Source organism: Rhopalosiphum padi, chromosome 4, assembly GCF_020882245.1.
Source record: "Rhopalosiphum padi isolate XX-2018 chromosome 4, ASM2088224v1, whole genome shotgun sequence".
In the NCBI taxonomy this organism is placed as follows: domain Eukaryota; kingdom Metazoa; phylum Arthropoda; class Insecta; order Hemiptera; family Aphididae; genus Rhopalosiphum; species Rhopalosiphum padi.
The window spans coordinates 34,935,638-34,957,087 of NC_083600.1; the positions used below are offsets into that span (position 1 = coordinate 34,935,638).

A 21,450-nucleotide genomic window follows, 5' to 3' on the forward strand; every position below is an offset into this window, starting at 1 on the left:
AGTACACAAAGTTAAATAATTCAAAAACTACCTGTTTAAATTTTGATTTTGATACGCTGAAATTTGTTTAGAAATTATCCGCTAAACAATTTACAGAAGTAAAAAACAGAAATTTATATCCCTACAGTCCGCAGGACGCAGAACGCTTCTTCGAAATATAATATAAACAATTTCAAAATTTTAAAATATGTATGATGATATCTAAGTCTACCTATATTTAAAAAATTACAAAAAAATTAGATTTTGAAATAATTGCATTATTGAAGAAAAAGGGGGTGAACATGCTTGATGAATCATCCTGTATATAATACAAAAGACGGGGGAACACATATAATATTATATATCCGAGTCTCCTCATTAGGGCACACAGCGTGGCGTACGTACGACGCATTGCGACACGTGTGCTCAACACGTCGTCTTATCGGTTAACTGGTTTCCATTGTCGGTTGTGAACCGTCGCTGACACTTATATATATATATATATAATATATGTACAGTGCTTCATACACATAAACCCTCTCTGGTTGACGACGTGGACGTGCAACTGTCGAAATCACGATGGAAAAACGACATAAAACCTATTATTCCATTTGTGATAAGCAAACGCACCTAAGTAAAAGCTTCTGAAGTGTAGCGGATTTCTAAAACGTTGTTTGCTATGTTTTCTTTTTGATGCGAATTAATGTGTAGTCAATATTAAGAAAAAAAGTTTTATGTATATATGCGTTAAAATTAAATATTATATATACCTATATGTTAACGTCTACATTCAACGCATACTGTTAATAATGTTAATATAGGCTAGACAAATCATATTATACCTACCTATATCTTTGGAAATTTGTTTCCCTTCCAATCTAACATACGTTTAAAAGATTTCGAACTAAACAGACGTTTTTGAGTTTTTAACTTTACTGCAAGTGTACGGGTAATACATATTATGCAAATATAAATTGTTCAATATTAAATCAACCGAAATAATAAAAAAAAAATGAGTTCCAATGTTGTATAGTGTTTTGAGAGACAAGCAGGCTACCGTGGATTTTTCAAGAGATTTTAGTTCAGTAACATACATACACGTGGACGTGAGTACACATTTAATGTATATTGTATGCATATATAAAAATATATGTATGTATTAAATTTGCGGCCTGTGGTTCGACTGAATGTACGTGGTGGTGGTGGATGTGATGGTGGTTGTTTAATATTTTATGGAATATTTCCTGTGAAACCATAATCAACTTATAGATTAATTTTTTACGGCCACGGTCCCAATAAGACGTTTTTTTGCAAGTCTATAGTATCTGTGGAACATCATGTTAAAAAATATACTTCAAGTATATGATATGGCCGATGTAGATACAAATATTTTATATATAAAATACATATATACATTTTACAATATGTACGCATACATACTGAATGAACATGCAGCAGCCGTCACATGTGGTATATAATATATGATATGATTTTAACTTCAGATTTAAACCGAGAATGGCACATTGCAGAATTTGAATGAGTTTCGTCGTAAAACATACAGGTTGTTAGACCACTGTCGATTTTACAAGGTTAAAAAAAACACACACACTATTGTGAATCTTGTTTAAGAACATCGAAATTTGAAGCGTATTCGAAATTGAATTACTAACTTAAAAATGTGAACAAATCGTTTCCAATGTGATAAAAATAAACCAGTTTTCTAATGAACATAATATTCATATTATTGAATTCGTGATGAGGTTTTCAAGTATTTTCAGTTAATTTAATGAATCCCTATTATAATAAACTTATGTTTTAATAAAATACATTTAGATATGAGTAACAGCAACTTGTTATTGAATTGAAAACCCTCCTCGAAAATCCATTGATACCAGCACTGTGTGGTCAGGGCTTAGATATGTATATGATCTAGGACCAGATGAGCAAGCTGGGTAAGTGACGCATGTCCGGTCAAAAAGGGAAGAATAAAAAATTTAAAACTTATTATGTTAAATGACAATGCTACTTATAAATTAAAATGTCTATCATTTATTAATTTTTATATGAGTATTCAATTTAAAAGAATTTATCAGGTTTTTTCGAAAGAAATTAAATTAAATTTTTGTGTATGCAATTTCTTTACAAAAGCGCTCATAATTTAGATTGTCAGGCCCGTATCGTTATTAAAAGAATGACCTGTTGCGGACGTTGCGGTAGAAGGGGATATCCACGTTTTTACATGATGGTTGAAAGGTCTATACTGAATGCTTAAGATTTAATTTGAAGTTTTATTTTAACGCTTACACCCAATATAAAATATCACCGCACGCCACTGACTTGATAGTTGATACATATATATAAACGAGAGCACTGATGCGTATTTCTGTGTTTTTTTTCTTTTCCTGCCGAAAACCGTTCTGCAACCAATTCTATCGTCAGAAATCGCACGATATTATTGTAATACAATATATATTATAGTGTTATGTAGATCGCGTTTGGTTAAATGTTGACGACAAAATGTTATGACATTTAATCTTGCATTATTTTATTTTATTATTGACTATTAAGATTTATGATACTATGTATAAAGGTCAACCGGTCAACAATTTATATATATATATATATATATATTACTATAGTAATAAATACAATAACATTTAAAAATATAAATGCGACATGTCGCAAACCTTATTATTACTGTTATTATACCGCCTATGAACTATAATATAACCCACGAATTGAATGATTTCAAGTATATGGTCAACTGATCCACATTTTTGGAAAAAATCATTACATAAAATAATATTATTATTAGTAACGCGTCCGCATTGTACATTATTCTACACTAATTGTAGCGGCACAGTGTTTTATAATACTAAATGTCAATGATCACGCGTAAAATACAGGTTCAACTGTGATCGTGGTTTGAGGTCGAAAACCTCTGCATCAGCTGGTGGTTTTGCGAATTGTTTTTTTTTCAAAGTCACACATGCGAAATATTATTACATTTATCATATTCAAGTCATACAATACGCACGCGCATGCATTTGTAATACAATTCGCGCCAAAATATTATTTCCAATAGTTATTGATTTAATATAGTTTTAATTGTACAGTATAATAGCTTTGATATGAACGAACGATTTACACGAAACAATATACCTGCTACTATATTGTTTAAGTGTGTCTTAGTGACCTAATGTTACCATACAATAATAGGGTATCCAAAGATACATAAGATAATTACTAATTATGCACATTATAAATGCATTAAAAAAAAATAATAATAATAAATCAAAAAAACAGTTTAAATTAAGTAATTTTTTAAATTTTATATAAAAATTAAAAACTCATTATTGAACATTTAAAGAAAAATTATGGTGGATATTTTTATTAAAACACGTTTTCAATTGATTTAATTATTTATAATAATGAAAAGAGATATAAAACTGATTTATTGTAGACTATTAGTGTAAGTCATATATGCTGCAGTGACACTCAGAATAGTAAAAAATTGAAAAATTATTTATAACAGTAGGTACCGCCATCTTTTATTTAGAATTAACAATAGTATAATATAATAAATAGAAAATATAAAACAAAACAAAAGAAATACCTGAAAGAATTCAAAAAGTTGTCACTTCTTAGTTTTTATACATAGGTACATTATAATATTATATTTATTATTTATACTGCGGAGTGATTCACCGAGTATGTTCTATGTTCATTCTTTTATCCTTTAATAATGCATTTATTAAAATTCTGATTTTTAGAATTGTTAACAGCATTTAAAGACCATATTATATGTTCAAGTACTTAGATTTTTTACATTATTTAAGAATAATTTGTAAATAAATTATAAACCGACAACGATTTATTATATTAATACAGCATAAATTCTTTTCTGCGCATATGTATATAACATCACAATCACCGAGATCTATGAGCAGGTAAAGTAAAGAACATACTTATTGCATTATTTTTTAAATACATAACATCAGCACAGTGATCGGAATAAAACAGTATAGACACGAAAAAATAAAATCAAAATCAAAAGTATTTGCCGTTTTACTCGAATATAACTACACCTATCGCCGTAACAGAAGTGAATTCAAGTATAAGTGCGAATTTAATTATTGTAAGATTTTCATTTTTTTCTTCTTTGCTTCCGATCGCGGTGTGCCTAATACAACTAAGGTATATCAAGGGCATAATATACGCGTAGGCATGTTTTTTTTAGCTACGATTTCAACGGTGTCAGCGTTCGTCGGTAGTGGGTGGTCGCCGAAAACGAAGAGAAAAATCGTCATATACACACCACGCACACAACACAATAACAACAATAATAATAATAATGTCATAGTCGCGGTAGTCGGCGTCAACCGCAACAGTCGCGTGGGCATCGGGAAAACAATAGTGCGCGGAGCCCCCGCGGTACACGAATTACGCGGCCGACGACAAATTGCACCTCTTTCCGCCAGAATATTTCATTATTGTCGCCGTCGCGCGTCGTCGTGGTAATATATTATAATATAAATATATTTATTGTGATTATTATATATTGTTCGTCGACATAGTTTTTCTTGATGTATTATGTATATAAATATTCAAAAGTGGTCCAGGAAAACGTTTCGACTTAGTAACCAGCGACTATGCGACTATTGCCAAAAGTGTAAACGGAGAAATGCATCATCAAATGAACCTTAGATTTCATTAGACAACTTTTTTTTTTAACTTATATAAATTATGACGTTAAAGGTCAATTGTGTATTTAAAAATTAAATAAATCCCTTTAATTACTCCTGCGGCTTTATTATTAAACATCACTAGTACAATATATTATTATGTATTTTACGACTATACATATATTATGTAATATAGTCCGTTAAAAGTAAATGTTTATATTATACGAATTTATAACACAATAATCGCTCTCGATACCAAACTAAAAACAAAATATACAAACAAATATTACCCCCCTTAATTCCTTAATAACTTAATTTGGTAGTTAGTTTATCAGAGAAAATTGCATATACGTATATATGAATGCATTTTTAATGCGCATTAAATATTTAAATCACGTGTTTGCGTATGACTATACAGGACAAAAGTCTACAATTTTTTTCCACTAGAAGCTCAACATTTTGATTGCTGTACACCACATCGAATCTATTTAGTCAACCGATGAGGAGAATGAGAACAAACGACGAAAATATCATATAGTCGTTGCGTGTTCAGTATTATCATATAACTTATATATAGGACAAAACAGTTTGAAACATTACTTGATTTCTTCTCGCAGAACAGGTATACTTATATAGTTATATACGTACATATATACGGACATATGGAAAAAACCTTCGAAAAACTCTACATAAACAAAGCGATTTCAGTTTGCCGATTATTGAATCAATTTATTAAAACAGTTTATGTCGGTTTTAGAATATAGAAATATCTATATTCTATCTATAGAATATAGATCCTATCATCTATTATAGTAAAATATTTATTATACATTTCTATTGCCCATGATTTATATCTCGTTTCAACCAGAAACCAACAATGGTCTACCACTAAGAAGGAGTATTGCGTAATTAAAAATAATATTGTGGAAACGTATTATACGTTTGCGAAGGCGCAGCATTTTAACTATATAATATAGTCGCGTGGTCGCACCGTATACACGCAATGCGTATATAATATTATCGTATAAAAATTAAAAATTCTCGGGATATAATAATATAAATATATATATATATATATTGCCGTAGAGATGATTTTCTAAAAATATTACGCGGACATAATAATATATTAATATCGTATAATATATAAAAGAGCAGTGGTTTGCACTTTGCAGTGAATTTTGGCAGGAAACAAAGTCCGGGCAGATTTTCAAGCTTCTCATAAATCGCCAAATCGTCATCCGAACGAATAATAAAATATTATGATAATATTAGCGCCGCAGTTCTTTTTGATACATCGCACATACGTATAAGCTATATTTATATATATACATTATACGTTTATATAATCATTATATACGCATATTTACAACATGGCCAATAGTGATGATGCTGTTGTATGGTACTATGGTACATTGTATATATAAAATACTCAGAGATGTCCGACTCTGTGCACCGTCTTGGTGACGGCGGGAAGAACAGAATATGTTTAAAAATAACGGACGCTCTCGTTTGACCGCAGTGGCAGGATCATATACTGAACGTGCGGTCATCATGTACCATATAATAATAATATAAATTCACGCTTACGAGTATAATAATAATAATTAATCACGTGAACGTTCATCCAGTGAAATTTTGTTTTTGTTATTGTCTAAAATATCATCACGACTTGATTTTCGTACAAATTTGTATCGATTAAACAAAGAGTTTTACTCGAAAAATCAATATAGTCCGTACTACATAATATGTCCATCATCAATTTTATATTTTATTTTGTATACAACTCTATAACTATATTATAGATTAAAGAGCGTTTAATACATACTTTAAAATTAAATTTTGTTTTTTTTTTGCTCTCCTATTATATACTATATATAGTAATTATACTATGCTGTGAAATCGAAATCGATCTGAAATCTAAATTATAATATTTTTGTCACTCATTACTATAATAATCTAGTTGAACATTTTGAAAACCTCTTCCTATTTATTACGCGCTGCAGCGATGTTATAATAGTATGCAGTGAGCGAACGGATAATGATCCGTCTCAAACCGCAAATAGAAATTCGGCAAGAAACACGACGGCGCGGCGGCTTCGTTTACTGCAACATAAACTCACGCGAGTTCTATACACGGAATCTGTCAATTTTTATATTTATAGGTAACCTACTATGTACAGCGGATCACACTAATCGCACCGATTTATAGCAAACGTACATTATTTAAGTGTATGGTTCGGTTTAATGGGATTTGATCGCGCTGTCGTGATAATAATGTAACATAGCTGTCGCCATTAAATCTAGCTGTATTTTTACATAGAAAATTAACAGCATCGTGACATTATAATATTATTATTAACTTCTATCCCGGAGAAAAGAATTTCGGAGTACTAAAATCTATTACCGTTGTGTGTGTGTGTGTATAAACGTGTGACGAATACGAAACTAAAGAGTTACCACATATTCAATAGGCATTAAGCGTGACTTGATACATTATTAAATTTATAATATTATATTTATTTAACTGTGTGTGTTTGTATATCAGATAGTTAAACCAATTTAGTTTCATACAAATAGTATTGCTTATCGATGTGCTTAAACAGAATCTGTCATGAACGACAAATGCAGTATAATTATTATAGAATATATGCCACATTTTATTGTTCTTGGGTTCTTGCTTATATTAAACATCTTATCAAACAATGGAGAATGATGATGAATTTATAAAAAAAAAACTAAATTACGAGTTGTACACACGAACGTGAATGATATATGTATCGATGTCATTGTGTATGGCTCATAAGATATGTTTAAAACTGTAAACTGATCAAAGACAATTAATTTCTTGTAAGCATACTCATTGTTTAAGAAACATAAAAATACAATAAACAAAACATTTTATAAAAAAATATTACATAATCGACATTTTAAAAATGCTAAAAATAACTAAAATGTAAACTATTATTAATAAATACTTTAAAAAAAAAATCTGATAAATTAAAATAATCACTTAGATAATATTTTTGACTGTAGTCTTAAGTCAGTTAAATATTTTTATAGTTCATAGATTGTATCATAACAACAAAAATTTGTTTAAAAAAAAAAAATGTTTATCTTGTTGAAAACTATTTAAATACAAATTTCAATGAATACGTAAGTCAATGTAAATGTATCAGGCAGTAAAATATTTTAATAGATGTGATGGATTTATATACTAACAAGATTCTAAACAATTAAGTAAGTTAGTAAATAGTAATAGATACACATTACCCATTATGACATTTGATCTCATGATTTATATAATATTTTATTCTTAAGTATTGAAGTAACTACGGTACACACTGACAGTTCTATAATATATAGGTCACAGCTTTGAATGACTCTATGACTCATTATATAAAAAAACCCATAGACGAATTTCTTATACCTAGTTGTAAATGGTAGTTGATTGATGATTTATATACACTATATTTTATCACATGGTCGGATAATAACGTATTTAGAACAATTGAATTATATGATTAGCTTTAACCAAAATAAATAATATTTGATTTACGATTTTTCTGTTTAATGATTTTTACTAATGATTAAAATTCCAAATACATTTATTCGTTTTCAGGGCAACCGAATAAATTAAGCATATTATGTAACTAGTAATTACTAATTACTTACCAACTATTATTTTACAATAGTCAAAAATTAAAATATTGTTTTTGTAACAAAAAAAACGAAAAGGTACCTATGTACCTATACATATAATTATGTGAAAATATTTATTGCAAATTGTAATCTTTTAATTTTATACTTAGTAATTATTGAATTTATATTTTAAATTGTGAACTCGTGGGCCCCCACACGAACATGTTCAGCGGGGCCCATTATCTTCTTGAACAATAAAAAAAAATAATTAAATAAAAAATAAAGTATTATTTATTGAAACTCCATAAAATACCACGTGTAAAACTAATTGTGAAGGTGTTTTGACAATCGAATATCACTTGCCTACACGATTCAAAATCCTAACAATTATTTTTCTAAACCAAATAGACATTCAGTCTCACATATGGGCATCATATAAAAAATAATTAAATTAAACATAATATTAATTATTCACTATAAAATTAATGGCGATGACATAATAATCTTGATGCTATTTTTACACGGGTATCTCATCGCTAAAATCCATCATAAAACAATAAACATATTATCATATTATTGTCTACAAGTATTCTATGATTAATACTGTACAGATAATGTTATTCTTACTAATATTATATTTTAAGTTATTGTTATAAGGGACTTGTCGTACGTGAGTATATTAAATTAAGATTTCATTAAATAAAAATAAAAATATAGGATTATTAAAGTTTTGAGTCGGGCGATCGTTGTGTTAAAAACAATTTACCTTGTAGCAAACACGCACCAACCTATAATACCTATCCGAGTTTTATCGCAATTTCTAGAAAACCGTTCGTTATCATTTGCGAAGTACAGAGCATCGGATGATAACCGCGAAAATCGCATTTTCTCCGTAAAATCATCGCATAGTACCTATTACAGGTAAATACACTTGTATTGCACTTCCGCAGATAAAACAAATAGGTGTTACAATACAGTATAACGGTTGATTATATAATTTAATAACACATAATGTAGGTAATAATGGTGTTATCTGAACATGTACTAAGTATAGATTTGATTAGCATAACAAATGGACCTTATATTATACATTTATGCATAGTAAGTAAAAGTACATCTATATAATATACGAACCGTCTAGATGTATTAATGTGTTATGACAATTATTTTTTTTTTATTAACAGCGACTAATATAAGTACGCGTAGCAATAATATTATCATATTCTATAAACACACCACACACAGTCACACACATACATAGGTACTCGCATGTATCATTTTATATACGTCATATAGGAACCGAACGGATGGCAGCGGTGGGGCCTCCCGGAACGCGGCGGGTGAAAGTGCGCGTTCGGCCAGATTATTATTTATTAGACGTGTATGTGGCTGGGCATTATTATACACCTATGCGGCTATGTATAATGTGTACCTATTCTTATAATAATATACCTATATCGTATTATTGTGGTACGATGTGAGGACGGTAGGTGGGGAAAGAAGAGAGGAGGCTATAAACACTGAGAGAGAGTCAGCCGTCGTGTCTGGTCGGCTATATAATAATATAATATATACACGTAGACAAATCGATTATAAAACCTTACGAAAACACGCGACTCATTGATAAAAATGAAGAAAAAAAATATACAAGAAAATAATTGTATAAACACCGGTGAAAAAATTACCGTCTATTGCGTAAGTTAAGCAGGTAAGTGTATATGAAAAAAAAATGGCTTTGAATCGATCAGCGCTGTGTTTACGCTAACCAAACCGCTGCAAACCACTGCAATGTAACGCAATGAATAACGTAACACGACGTACCTACATGGCTAATATATACGCCTATATGGTAGGTACTTTGCGGACTTCCGGGCAGGATCTGTTCTGTTTTCTCTGACGGACGATCGCACACTACCGTAAGACACGGACGTATCGGAACGCCGAATACGACTTATGAGGTCGTACCATACGCATGCGTCGATACACCATAATATTTTGCAATTCGTTAGCCCAAAAACCAAACTTTGACGTCACGGCGACTTTTATGTACAATAATAATAAACGTGACATTTGTCACTTAATGCGTCGGGGCGTTTTTTTATCCCAACAAACATTTTCGCGTTGAATTGTATAGTCTACAGCACTCAAATACACTACATTATGTATACATTATACATAAGTAATAATATAATATTATATTATTATCTCGACTAATATTATACACCGTTGCAGTATGCTTACGCCGTACGCACAACAAAATTATGAGACATACTTGTATTATTACATGTTTCTATTGTTGTTTGTCAAAAGTTATCGAATTGTATATATATATATATATATATACAATATACCTATGAGTATGAGATACGTTATACTTATTGTTTTGGTCGAGTCTTACATACCTTGCACACGGATAAGAACAAATAAATTGTATATTGTGACCGATTTTGGCTAATGTCATTTTAAAAATTCTAATGAAACAATAATTTCTGATAAATGATCATGGAGTTAAACAGTATTATACTCTTCTACATTTCTCAAAAGATCTGTAGTGTTAAAACTTCAATATTTTGAAGATATAAAACTTTAAAAGCTTTATAATACGCATTTTTATAAAGATTATTAAAATGTTTTCAACGCAACATTTTTTTTCCTCCCAGATCCACGCAGAACATTGATAAAACGCATTTATGTAAAATGATTTTTTATGATTTTTAAGTAATCTTAGAGTATAATCATCCATTACAAGAATTGTAATTATAGAAGATTTAACGTTATCATATTCACGGTTTTATATTATATTATTATTTGACATAATAAATGAAATTTAACATTAAAAAAAAAATGTACCTGCATTTAATTAAATGTGAAATTATTTTGAAACAATATACAAATCGATACATCATAACTTCAATAATGTGTTCTCTACATTTTTTTTAATGAGTCATTTTAGTTAAATATGTGAAAATAAAATGCAAGAAATTATATGTTTAAAAAGTATATTTAAAGATTAATAAATATAACAACTATGGAAATTATGTAAAATATTAAATTATGCGTTATTTATATATTGAGACGAAAATTGCATGGACAAGTTTTTAGTTAACACGTATTTTCTATTTATATATATTATACATATAGGTAATACATCGATAATATAAGCAACGAGTGGTAAGTAATGGAGTTAATTGCGCGTGAGAAATAGCAATAAAGTGAAATTTCTATCTACACTCTGATTGTTGTGCGATCGTTTATCATTGGAGATACGGTGTAAACAAATAGGTGACCAAATTTCTAAATTCCGGATACACGTTTGACGACATGCTTTAATATAATTTAATAATATTAGTCACCATAACGGTACAGTACATACAACGATTATAAAATTATATAAAATATATCACATTAAATTGGAGTCCACGGGGTATCAATAACAGGGATAAACAACAACGATTCGAAAAAACGTAGTGATTGACTTAAAAATGTCTTCGTTTTGATGCGTTTATCCTTAGTGTTCAGGTCCCGCGGTATATACATATACTATTATAGATAACACAGCAGTGAGTCCACAATAAACATTCATTGAGCACACATCGCGCCAACTATAATCTATAGGTGTTATTTTGTTGAAGTGCGCGCAACGGAAGCCAGTTTTTCTTCCGTTTGATCTCGCCATTCTTGTATCGTATACGGTAGCTATCAGCCTATCAGGTAGTTGAGTAGATCTTTTTTTTTTTTTTGCTCGTCGTCCTTCATTTACCGTACTGTATGTATACAAAATATTATATACGCCTAACCGCATATATACGTACTATATATTATGTGGGTATATAAAATGGCTATAGGTACCTACGACCTACATAATATATATATATATATATATATTGTTATTATATTATAACCGATGGAAAATTAGCGAAACAAATTTGCAGCGTTGAAAGTGGTTGTACCTAAACGTGTAAAATAAGTATACAGCAATAGAAGTATGAATATCTGGTAGTAGCCGACTCGAAATATTATTATTTATGGTCGCGGTCGGAGGGGCGATGATCGGAGTGCACGAGGTGTGAGGTGGCGGTGCACACAACTCTACACCGCATTCTTCGCCGGAGCAATAGGTACATTATTACAAGGCCGCCGCCGCCGTATAATTACCATATCACATCGACGACGACGACGTTGCGCACCGGCAGATAGGTCTTGTTCGGCGAATTTCCTCGTGTCCGATTCGCGTTTAATCGATTTTTCTGTTTTGTTGTTATTGTTTTGTTTCACGATCGTATTATAATAAACCGAATAGATAGATTATAAGCGCTTCTCCCATCTATATAATGTTATATAATTATTAATTGTATAATAAATATAAATGCGTAGGTACATAGAAATGTATTATACTGTAGGTAATAATATATTATATAATATACGTTGGTATATGCGACTTGGAAAATATATTTTAAAAATTGACGAGACGAGTTCCGTGGATGGAAACACGAACCACGACGTCATGATGGAGTTTTTTCATAGACGTACACGTCTCGTCCCGGCACTGAATCGTAGGTAATATACTAATATATAGGTAGATATAAAATAAATCCGTATCGTTATTGTGGCGGAAGAATAAACCGTAGACTAGTCGAAGTATTATTATTATTATTTTACGTGTATTATATACCTATACACGAATAACACTGCCTACTAGAACACGATTGCCGCCGTGCAGAACGAATTTCGACTACCGTATCTCCCCTGAAGTACACATATAATATATAGACGACACATAAACAACGTCTATTCTATAAAATGGCCTACGGCAACCAAGTATATTATGACGACGCCGACAACAACGACGGAAAAGAGACCTTGGGAAACGAATGATATTGAAAAGAAATACTTCGGACGCCACTGGGCCGAAGGTTTTTCGGAACGTCGCAGGAAACAGTGGCGTGCGCGCGTGCCGATGTGGTTCAGTATATTATACAATAAATGTACCTATAAGTATGTACAAGGCGACGAGGACAAATCGTGGGGCACGCAGCCGTAACGGAACCCGATAAAAAAGTCGTTTCGGATTATTATAATTGTTCCAAATCGATTATGTTTAAAAATTGTTTTTTTCTGTCCAACCTGCAAACTCAAGCGTCATGTTATAATAATATTCGGATCGGTGGGTTTCCTTTTGCTGGGAATCTCGCTCTTCGGTTTCTTTCGACTGTTTTATATTTTTGCTACTATTCATCAATATAATATATAAATTCAATACAAATACTCTTAATGACAAACTGTGCGAGATTCCGTGCTAAATTCTGATTGTAAAGTGGAGAAACTCTACTGGAGACCCTCTCACACGGTGTACATTTGGGAAGTATGCATAATATATAAAGATATATTTAATTGTAATTTAAATGTAAAAATATGAAATGCACCAAATATGCCCAGAAGGTTTTGTAAAATATTGCATGGATATAAAGTGAATTCTACCGCGAATTGCTTTACGCTTAAAATAATCCAACATAACTATTACATCGAAGAGTCGGGCTCAGCTCTTTTGAGAGTTTGCCGACTACCATCGTTAACTCTTAAAACCTCTATGTACAGCCATAAATAGGATCGCTTGTATAGTTAACGATTCATTTATAAATTATATATAATATATAAGTTATATAATACACAGCTCAGTGTATTACACGGTTTCGCGAGTCTAACATTGTACGTTTACACCGCATACACCTATGTACAAATTATAGTTTTATATACAAGAATATACGATAGCTGTCGTCGCTGTCGATAACACATTAATTTGTTGTTATTGTTACAACGTATTTTTATTGCAAGAATATGTGCTATAATCTTAAACGAATTATCTTAAACAGTTTTGTTAACTATTAAAGATTACAGAACCAAAGACGCTCTTGCAGTACACAATCTTATACACTATATTATAGTACTATACGTATTATGCAATATAAATTATACACGTTTAATAATAATATATTATGCACGTATTATACGGACTGCAAACTGCAGCAAGTTCATGGTAGTACAATATTATTATACATTTGATATCTTCGTAACAACGTTATTATTTATTACAGGCGTGCCATGATTGTTCTATATATAATATATATATAACGTATTATATTATGCGTATATTATTATCTTATATAGAGTATTAAACGGCATTGAAAAAAAATGAACGAGAATATTACTTTTACTCCGCAGCATGCTTGACCAAAACACATAATAATATTACGATATATTAATTGGGTTTTGCTTTTTTCAAATCGAATTTCTCTGTAACTCGGCCAACTGTGCTGATATTATGTCTTCGTATATTATATTATTATCCTCTTCCAATCTATTTCGACGTTTACAATATGTTAAAATACCAACACGGGCGCACCTAAACGTGTATGGGTATAGGTAGTAGGTATATGCAACAATATTGCTGCGAGCGTTTTACTCGTGAATGAATGGAGTTGTGCATACTGATACTAGTATACTACATACAACATACATATACAAAATAAATATTAAAATATTTTATTTATGTCCGTTTAGCATTCACATTTTAGTGTTTACGCATAAAAATGATTAGTTAAATATTTGCCAACATTCAGTTTTCAATACATGACTATCGTATTTGTACCTATCAGTTGTATATTTGTATATGCATAAAAAATATAAATATTATCACCAATACACGTAATATGTACATCTTTTACATGAAAAAGGTAAACTAATAATAAATTAGTATATTAAAAGTTGTGTAGGTACAATGGTCTAAAGGTCAACATTTAAATTAATGGTCATTAAAATGCTCGTTTAAGTTTGCTACTGTATAGTAAACACAATCGCCAAGCATAGCAATTAAAACGATCAATAGGATCAGAGGGTAATTCGATTATTTTTAATAAACGTTATTGATTCTGCGAATTGAATACGAGTAATTTGCTTATATTTATTTGCAACTCATAAATTGCGTTAACTATTGATTGGTATAATAATGTATTTTAATTGAGTTCCGATTTTAAATTTGATGAATAAAAAAAAATTCATTGATCCGTCTTTTTTGCATACGATTTGTTTTTTAGAAATACTTTTCTCATAAAACATCTATTGATAATATAGTGGATAGATAATTAATGACTAGTAGGTAGATAGTTTTTGTATATAATAATATATTACCTATACATGGTATTTACCAAATGAATTTTTAACATCCAAAATTTGAATAAGTCCTTTTTTCAATTTCTAAAGTAATGTATAAATTACTTATTTGTTGCTTAGAATGATATGATATATTTTATATATTATGTATGTAGTTATAATATTGTAGTCAGTGTATTTATCAAATCAATTTAACTCTTGTTATGTTGTTTTATTCATTTACTTGAATAACTACTTGAATATTTACTTTTAAACATATATAGGTATCTAATCTTTTTTTTTATCCTTTTTAATTTTTTTAATAAGTGATATTAAATAATTAAAAGATTTAAAAATACCTAATACTGAATAATAAGAATAATGTATTATTATACTAACATAGGTAATATTATATAATAATATATAAATATCGTTTAAACGTCCTTGAAATTAAAATTTAAAAATATCAAATTGACCCCAAATTGTATTTTGATAATGTTTAGTGTTTACCCATCGTTACTGATAAAGAGATAAATTATGATAGATATACAATATTAATAATTTGTTATCATTTATAATACATTATAACACTTAATCGAGCACACGACGTTTCCAAAAACGAAGATTGCAATATTATATAACAACATAGGTAATAACTAATAATATATTAGATTATATTGACGGGCGGTAACGACATTAGTATGTATTCCGAATAGCAAAAAAAAAATAAAAACTTATTTAAGTTTTGACTGCTTCAAAAAGCCGAAAACCATTTTGGAAATTCAAAAATCGCAATACCAATAGTGAACGGATTCTGGTTGTAACTTTGTAAGCGAGTAACATAGCATACTATAGCGCAAGACTATAATATTATGTTTTTATATATTTATACACACACAAACACACCGCAATATATACATTTCAGGGAGCGTAGGCCCGTCAATGGTCTGTATACAAATTGTCGTCTCCGACAATTAATATATTTATAATGTGTGTATACTGTATGTCTTTAAATACAGGGTGTGTCTCACCGTAAATCATAACGCCTAACGTGTTATATATTATCACTTATACACTTATACTTGGCCACTTGGGACTAGTTCTATAGAAAAATCCTTCCAAAATTTTAAAACTAAGGTACACGTGTAATATTAGGTACCTAATATTCGAATGTGTTTAATGAAAATAAATATTTAGTTATATATTTAAACATTTACATATTAGTAATAATTAGCTTTGTAAATCTCATATTTTTGAGAAAAATACGAAAAATAATATCATTTTTATTTATGTATATAGTGAAAAATGTCAACATTTCTATGAATTGTAATAATAATATTCGGATAACCGTTATAGTTTTTCGGAGTAAAATTATATCTTCAAAACATCGATTATGGAAAAGTTTAAGTTTTCGATACATCAATCTAGGAGACGAACGCTAAACGCGAGATGTATTCAAAATAGACAATAGACTATGTAGATACCCTGTATTATGTATAATAATACGAGTTACGGTATTGTCGGCCACAGAACAACGCATTATAATATATGTATATATAGATGTGTCGGACGAAAAGCAGAGCCCTTGGATCTTCTCCAATGTATGTAATATATTGTATGTATGTTGTATGTATGAGACTAATGAACTGTTTAATACTACAGAACGAGGGCCGATGGGGTATAATATGCAACGGGTTTAGTATTCACTCGGAACAACGGAAAATTAAAAATAATAACTTTTTTTTACACATACATGAACATAATATAGTGCCGTAGTCCACAGTTTTTTTTTTATAGATAGGTAAGCCTGCATACTACGCGAGATATAACACGACTCGTCGAAATTTTCCGTTTCGTCTTCCGTAATCGAATAACTAACAGAGCTCTGAAATTTCATCCAGGGCTTCATATTTTCCCATTCGCTCTTGCTATATATCTATACGGCTATTCATATTATAATATCGTGTTTTGCAAGGCTTCGCGACGCGGATATAAGAAATACAAAAATGTTAAACTCTGTTTTGTTAAACTTTATAAAATACTCAACTAAATATGCAGAATATGCTTGTACATAAGACGTATTTTTTAGGTGTGTGTGAAAGCGCGAAAGTGTAACTCGTTAAAACTAAATGTGAAAATCATATACGTTTAAACTGCCGACTCTATAATATATGAGTTGATGACTTGACTGATGAGACTTTCCCTGTCATCAGCACCTAAAATTCCTAGTTCTTCACCAAAGTTTAGAAGAGCTTTCTTTAGGTAATTTATGTTAAGTTAGGTCAGGATTAAGTTACGATATGATTTCGTAACCTAGCCCAACGCGAGTGACACGACACGGTCGACACCTAAAGCTTTTTCTACATTTTAAAAAGCATAAATAAAATCTACGAGTTAGTTTTTCGATTATAATAATATTATATACTTTGGCTGTACGCCTATAGTATACAATAGTACCACGACTAGACACGAGTGTCATATCTTTCAAAGTATAAGTAGGTTTTTTAAGGTTTTTTTCCCATAAACAATCGTTTATCCGAAATGTTTAATACCGTATAATATATATTATAACACATTATTATCGTCTATACATATAGTCAGTATATATAGTCTAAATACATTTCCGTAACGAAATGATGAAATAACTGCAACGGCGAGTGCGATGACAACAAAAACGAAACACTATATAGGCCGCGCCGGTGTGACTGGACCCGATGCAAGCCACTATGACACGACTACCATACGCGACGGCATGTACCTACCTGATCACATAATAATAATAATAATATATATGAGTACACACACATATGGACGACCGTCACACGCAAAAAGAGCGGTCTAGTCGTCACACGCGTACGTGTACACAATAGCGAACGCGCAACCATCGCACATAACACAATAACGGGAAACTATTTTTTTCTCTTCTTTTCATATTTTTTCCCGCGCCACTCGCGGTTCCCCTAATTTTGTCGACTCCACGCACCCATACACTATATTAATAATAATAATAATAATAATAAATAAGAGAGGGTCCGGAACGCGGCGCACAACATCGCTATAATGTTATATTATAATAATATATGGAATGCACAATGCAGTTGTAATATATTACACCCGTTATCGTCGTCGCTAAATCTCGAAAAATTAACGGAAAACGTAAGCAATGATTAGTTTTCGTCGCTTTTCGAAGTGTTGTGATTCACGAACAATCGAAACGAAACGATCGAACGGACTAGAATATAATGTGTAATTAACGGCCGTAGCCGATAACGAACGTACATATATGCTTCGCGTTATAATTTATTTATGTGTTCAGTGGCGGCGGTTATTAAAGACAACACAGAGAGAACACACACGCCGACACGTTGCTAATAAATAATGTGGCCCGGTTGAGGCGGTGGGTATTTTTTTTTTTGAGTCTTGGGTCATTGTTATCCGGAGCAGGTGGGATGATGGACACTTACGGGATGGGTAATGAGTAATAATATTACTAAACATCCATTGCGTATTGTAAGCACATTCGTTTATGCGTATTAATAATTTACTACTGCAGTGCTGCGTAGGTTACGACACACAAACCAAAAGATATCAACACTATTATCTACGATCATAATATATACCGTTATTATGGATTTCATAGTAAACCACAGATTCACATATACCTAACCGCCTAACTACATAAACGGTGCGGAATAGATTCCGACGATGTTAACGATTTAAATACAAGTATAATGATTATTAGTGAAAATACGATCGGTCGACGAGGCAATATGTCATATGCGTATTGCGTCATCGCAAACGTGCGCTAAATTACAAAAGGAAAAAAATCAAAATTTCGTTTCGGCCTTCCGGGAGAAAGTTTTCTTACCTAAGGACCTATAGTATAGGTGGATGGGTAGGTATGATATTATTTTATTTACGATAAACGACACGGGTATAGTGATGATCGATGACGAGCAACCGAATTTTTATGATCTTACCTGTGAAGACGCACAGCGGTCCGCGCAAAGAGTCGCCGGACAGTTGGACGAAGGCCAGGCACAGGTCCGCCGACCAGCAGACAGCCGACGTGGTTGACTTGACACTTCCAGTGGAGCACGTGGTAAGTGCTGGGCAGCATGCAGCTGGCCACCAGGGTGACGGCCAAGAAGAACACGGACAGCAACAGTCCCAGCGGGTACAGGGTGAAGCGGATGTCCTCGCGGTAGCTCTTGGTCACGTGATCGACGCCGTGCCGGGGCGCGCACGTGAACACGGTCCACGTGCGCGGTTCCTGCGTGTCTTCCAGCACGCGTTCCAGACAGTATTCGCGGGGCTGGAGCGTGCCGCCGTCGGCGGTGCGCAGCTGTCCGCCCGCGGGCCACACGCCGCTGACGGGCCAGTGCGACTCGTTGATGCGGCCCGACAAGATGTACGCGTCGTCGTCGCACCGCGGGAACCCGGACGTTATGTCTTCTGGCAGATCGGCCGTGTCGTGCCGGCCCGAGAACTCGCACCCGCCGTTCGTCTCGCTGTACACCGCCGACGGGCCGCAGCACTTTTTCGTCTTGTTCGGCTCGTCGGGCAGGCACACCAGCGCGCCGGCCCGGTCCAAGCAGTACAGTCCCGGGTCCACCATCAGGTTCTTGGGCCAGTGTTGCGCCAACAGCGTGCCGTTGAGGAACGACACGAACCGCGGTGCGTCGTGCGGTATGGCGGCGGGGCAGGAACATGGCGGGCCGGCACGGCGGACGTTCGTGGACCAGGTTCCAGTAGGCCGGCGGTGGCTCGTTGGGGTTCAAGAACTGGTTGCTGGTCACGTCGAAGATGACAGGCACGAAGTCCGGCGGTAACGTTGTCGGCAGCAGGGCGCAGGGCCCGTGCACGTCGGTCGGGTCGAGCATTTCGCCGCGACCGCAGCACCGGAACACGGTCACGTTGTCAGCGAACGACCCCACGACGGCAGACAGCAGCAACAGCGGTAGGAGCAACAGCGACGACGCCGTCGCCGCGAAGACGTCGCGCGAACGCCCGCGTGTCATGTCACGCGCACCACGACGACGTTGAGTATAAAGAGCTATGTGGTCCGCGCGCACTGCCGAGTGCGTTCCGTCAGACGACGACGACCGACGGCGACCAGACGTACATAATATTATTATTATTAAGAAAAAAACGACGGACGCGATATGGTTTTTTGTTTGCGTTTGCAATTATTAAAACGAAATAAATTTCGCGGACGACGCACGTATTGTCGGCTGTGCGAGTCGTACTCGTATATTATATTATTATCAATAATGTTGCGCGGGTTTCGCGGGACGCGAACAGAACACGACGGGAGACGGCACGAGCGTACGCGAACAGCGACCAAACGACACTGGCCGCCTCGTCCGCATACTACCGGTGCTTTCCACACGACGCTCTCACCTCCCCACCAACGAAACGGAGAGCGCGTGAGCCGCCCCGGGTTCCTCGTCCCGTCGCGTCTGGCACCGCGAAATGTCATCGGCGCTGCCGCCGGAATCGCTGTTTGCTCGTCCGTCGCGCAGCTGCTGCCGTTGTGTAGTGGTATTACTTACTTACGTCTGTCTTTACCTGTTGCAGCGCTCCGAATGTGATAACAATATTATTAATGTTTACCGATAATACAACACACTGTCGGTTACCGTACGACTTCTGTACACTAAAATTATACATTTTGTTTACGAAAGACAAAATAACAATATCCACTTATCTGTGTATTATTTTAATAATATATAGATCTACATCGTTTTTCTTCTGCGTCCAATAAAACACGTTGATTCCTTCTATGTTTATACTGTCAATACACTTAAACAAATAAAAAATATAATAGAATATTTGGGCGGAATGCGTCTGTGATAAATACGCAATTGTAGAATGCACTAGCAGCTACCCACAATATTTTATTCTTATTCTTTGTATTATATTTCGACGATAATAATCCTGTGCGTGTACATTTTCCATTAATTTTACACGGGAATCTGGTCGATTAAATGAGCGCCAA

The 21,450-nt window shown here is 33.1% G+C and overlaps 1 protein-coding gene across 1 annotated transcript in view; it reads right to left on the reverse strand.

The window, feature by feature from the left end:
- Positions 1–20,909, reverse strand: part of LOC132928869 (probable G-protein coupled receptor Mth-like 1) — a 35,870-nt gene extending 14,961 nt beyond the window's left edge. The window contains 3 exon segments of the mRNA XM_060993799.1: positions 19,430–19,496; positions 19,498–20,151; positions 20,153–20,909. Of these exon segments, the coding sequence (XP_060849782.1) occupies positions 19,430–19,496; positions 19,498–20,151; positions 20,153–20,470 (1,039 nt within the window). The 5' untranslated portion in view covers positions 20,471–20,909.
- Positions 20,910–21,450: the final 541 nt, after the last annotated feature.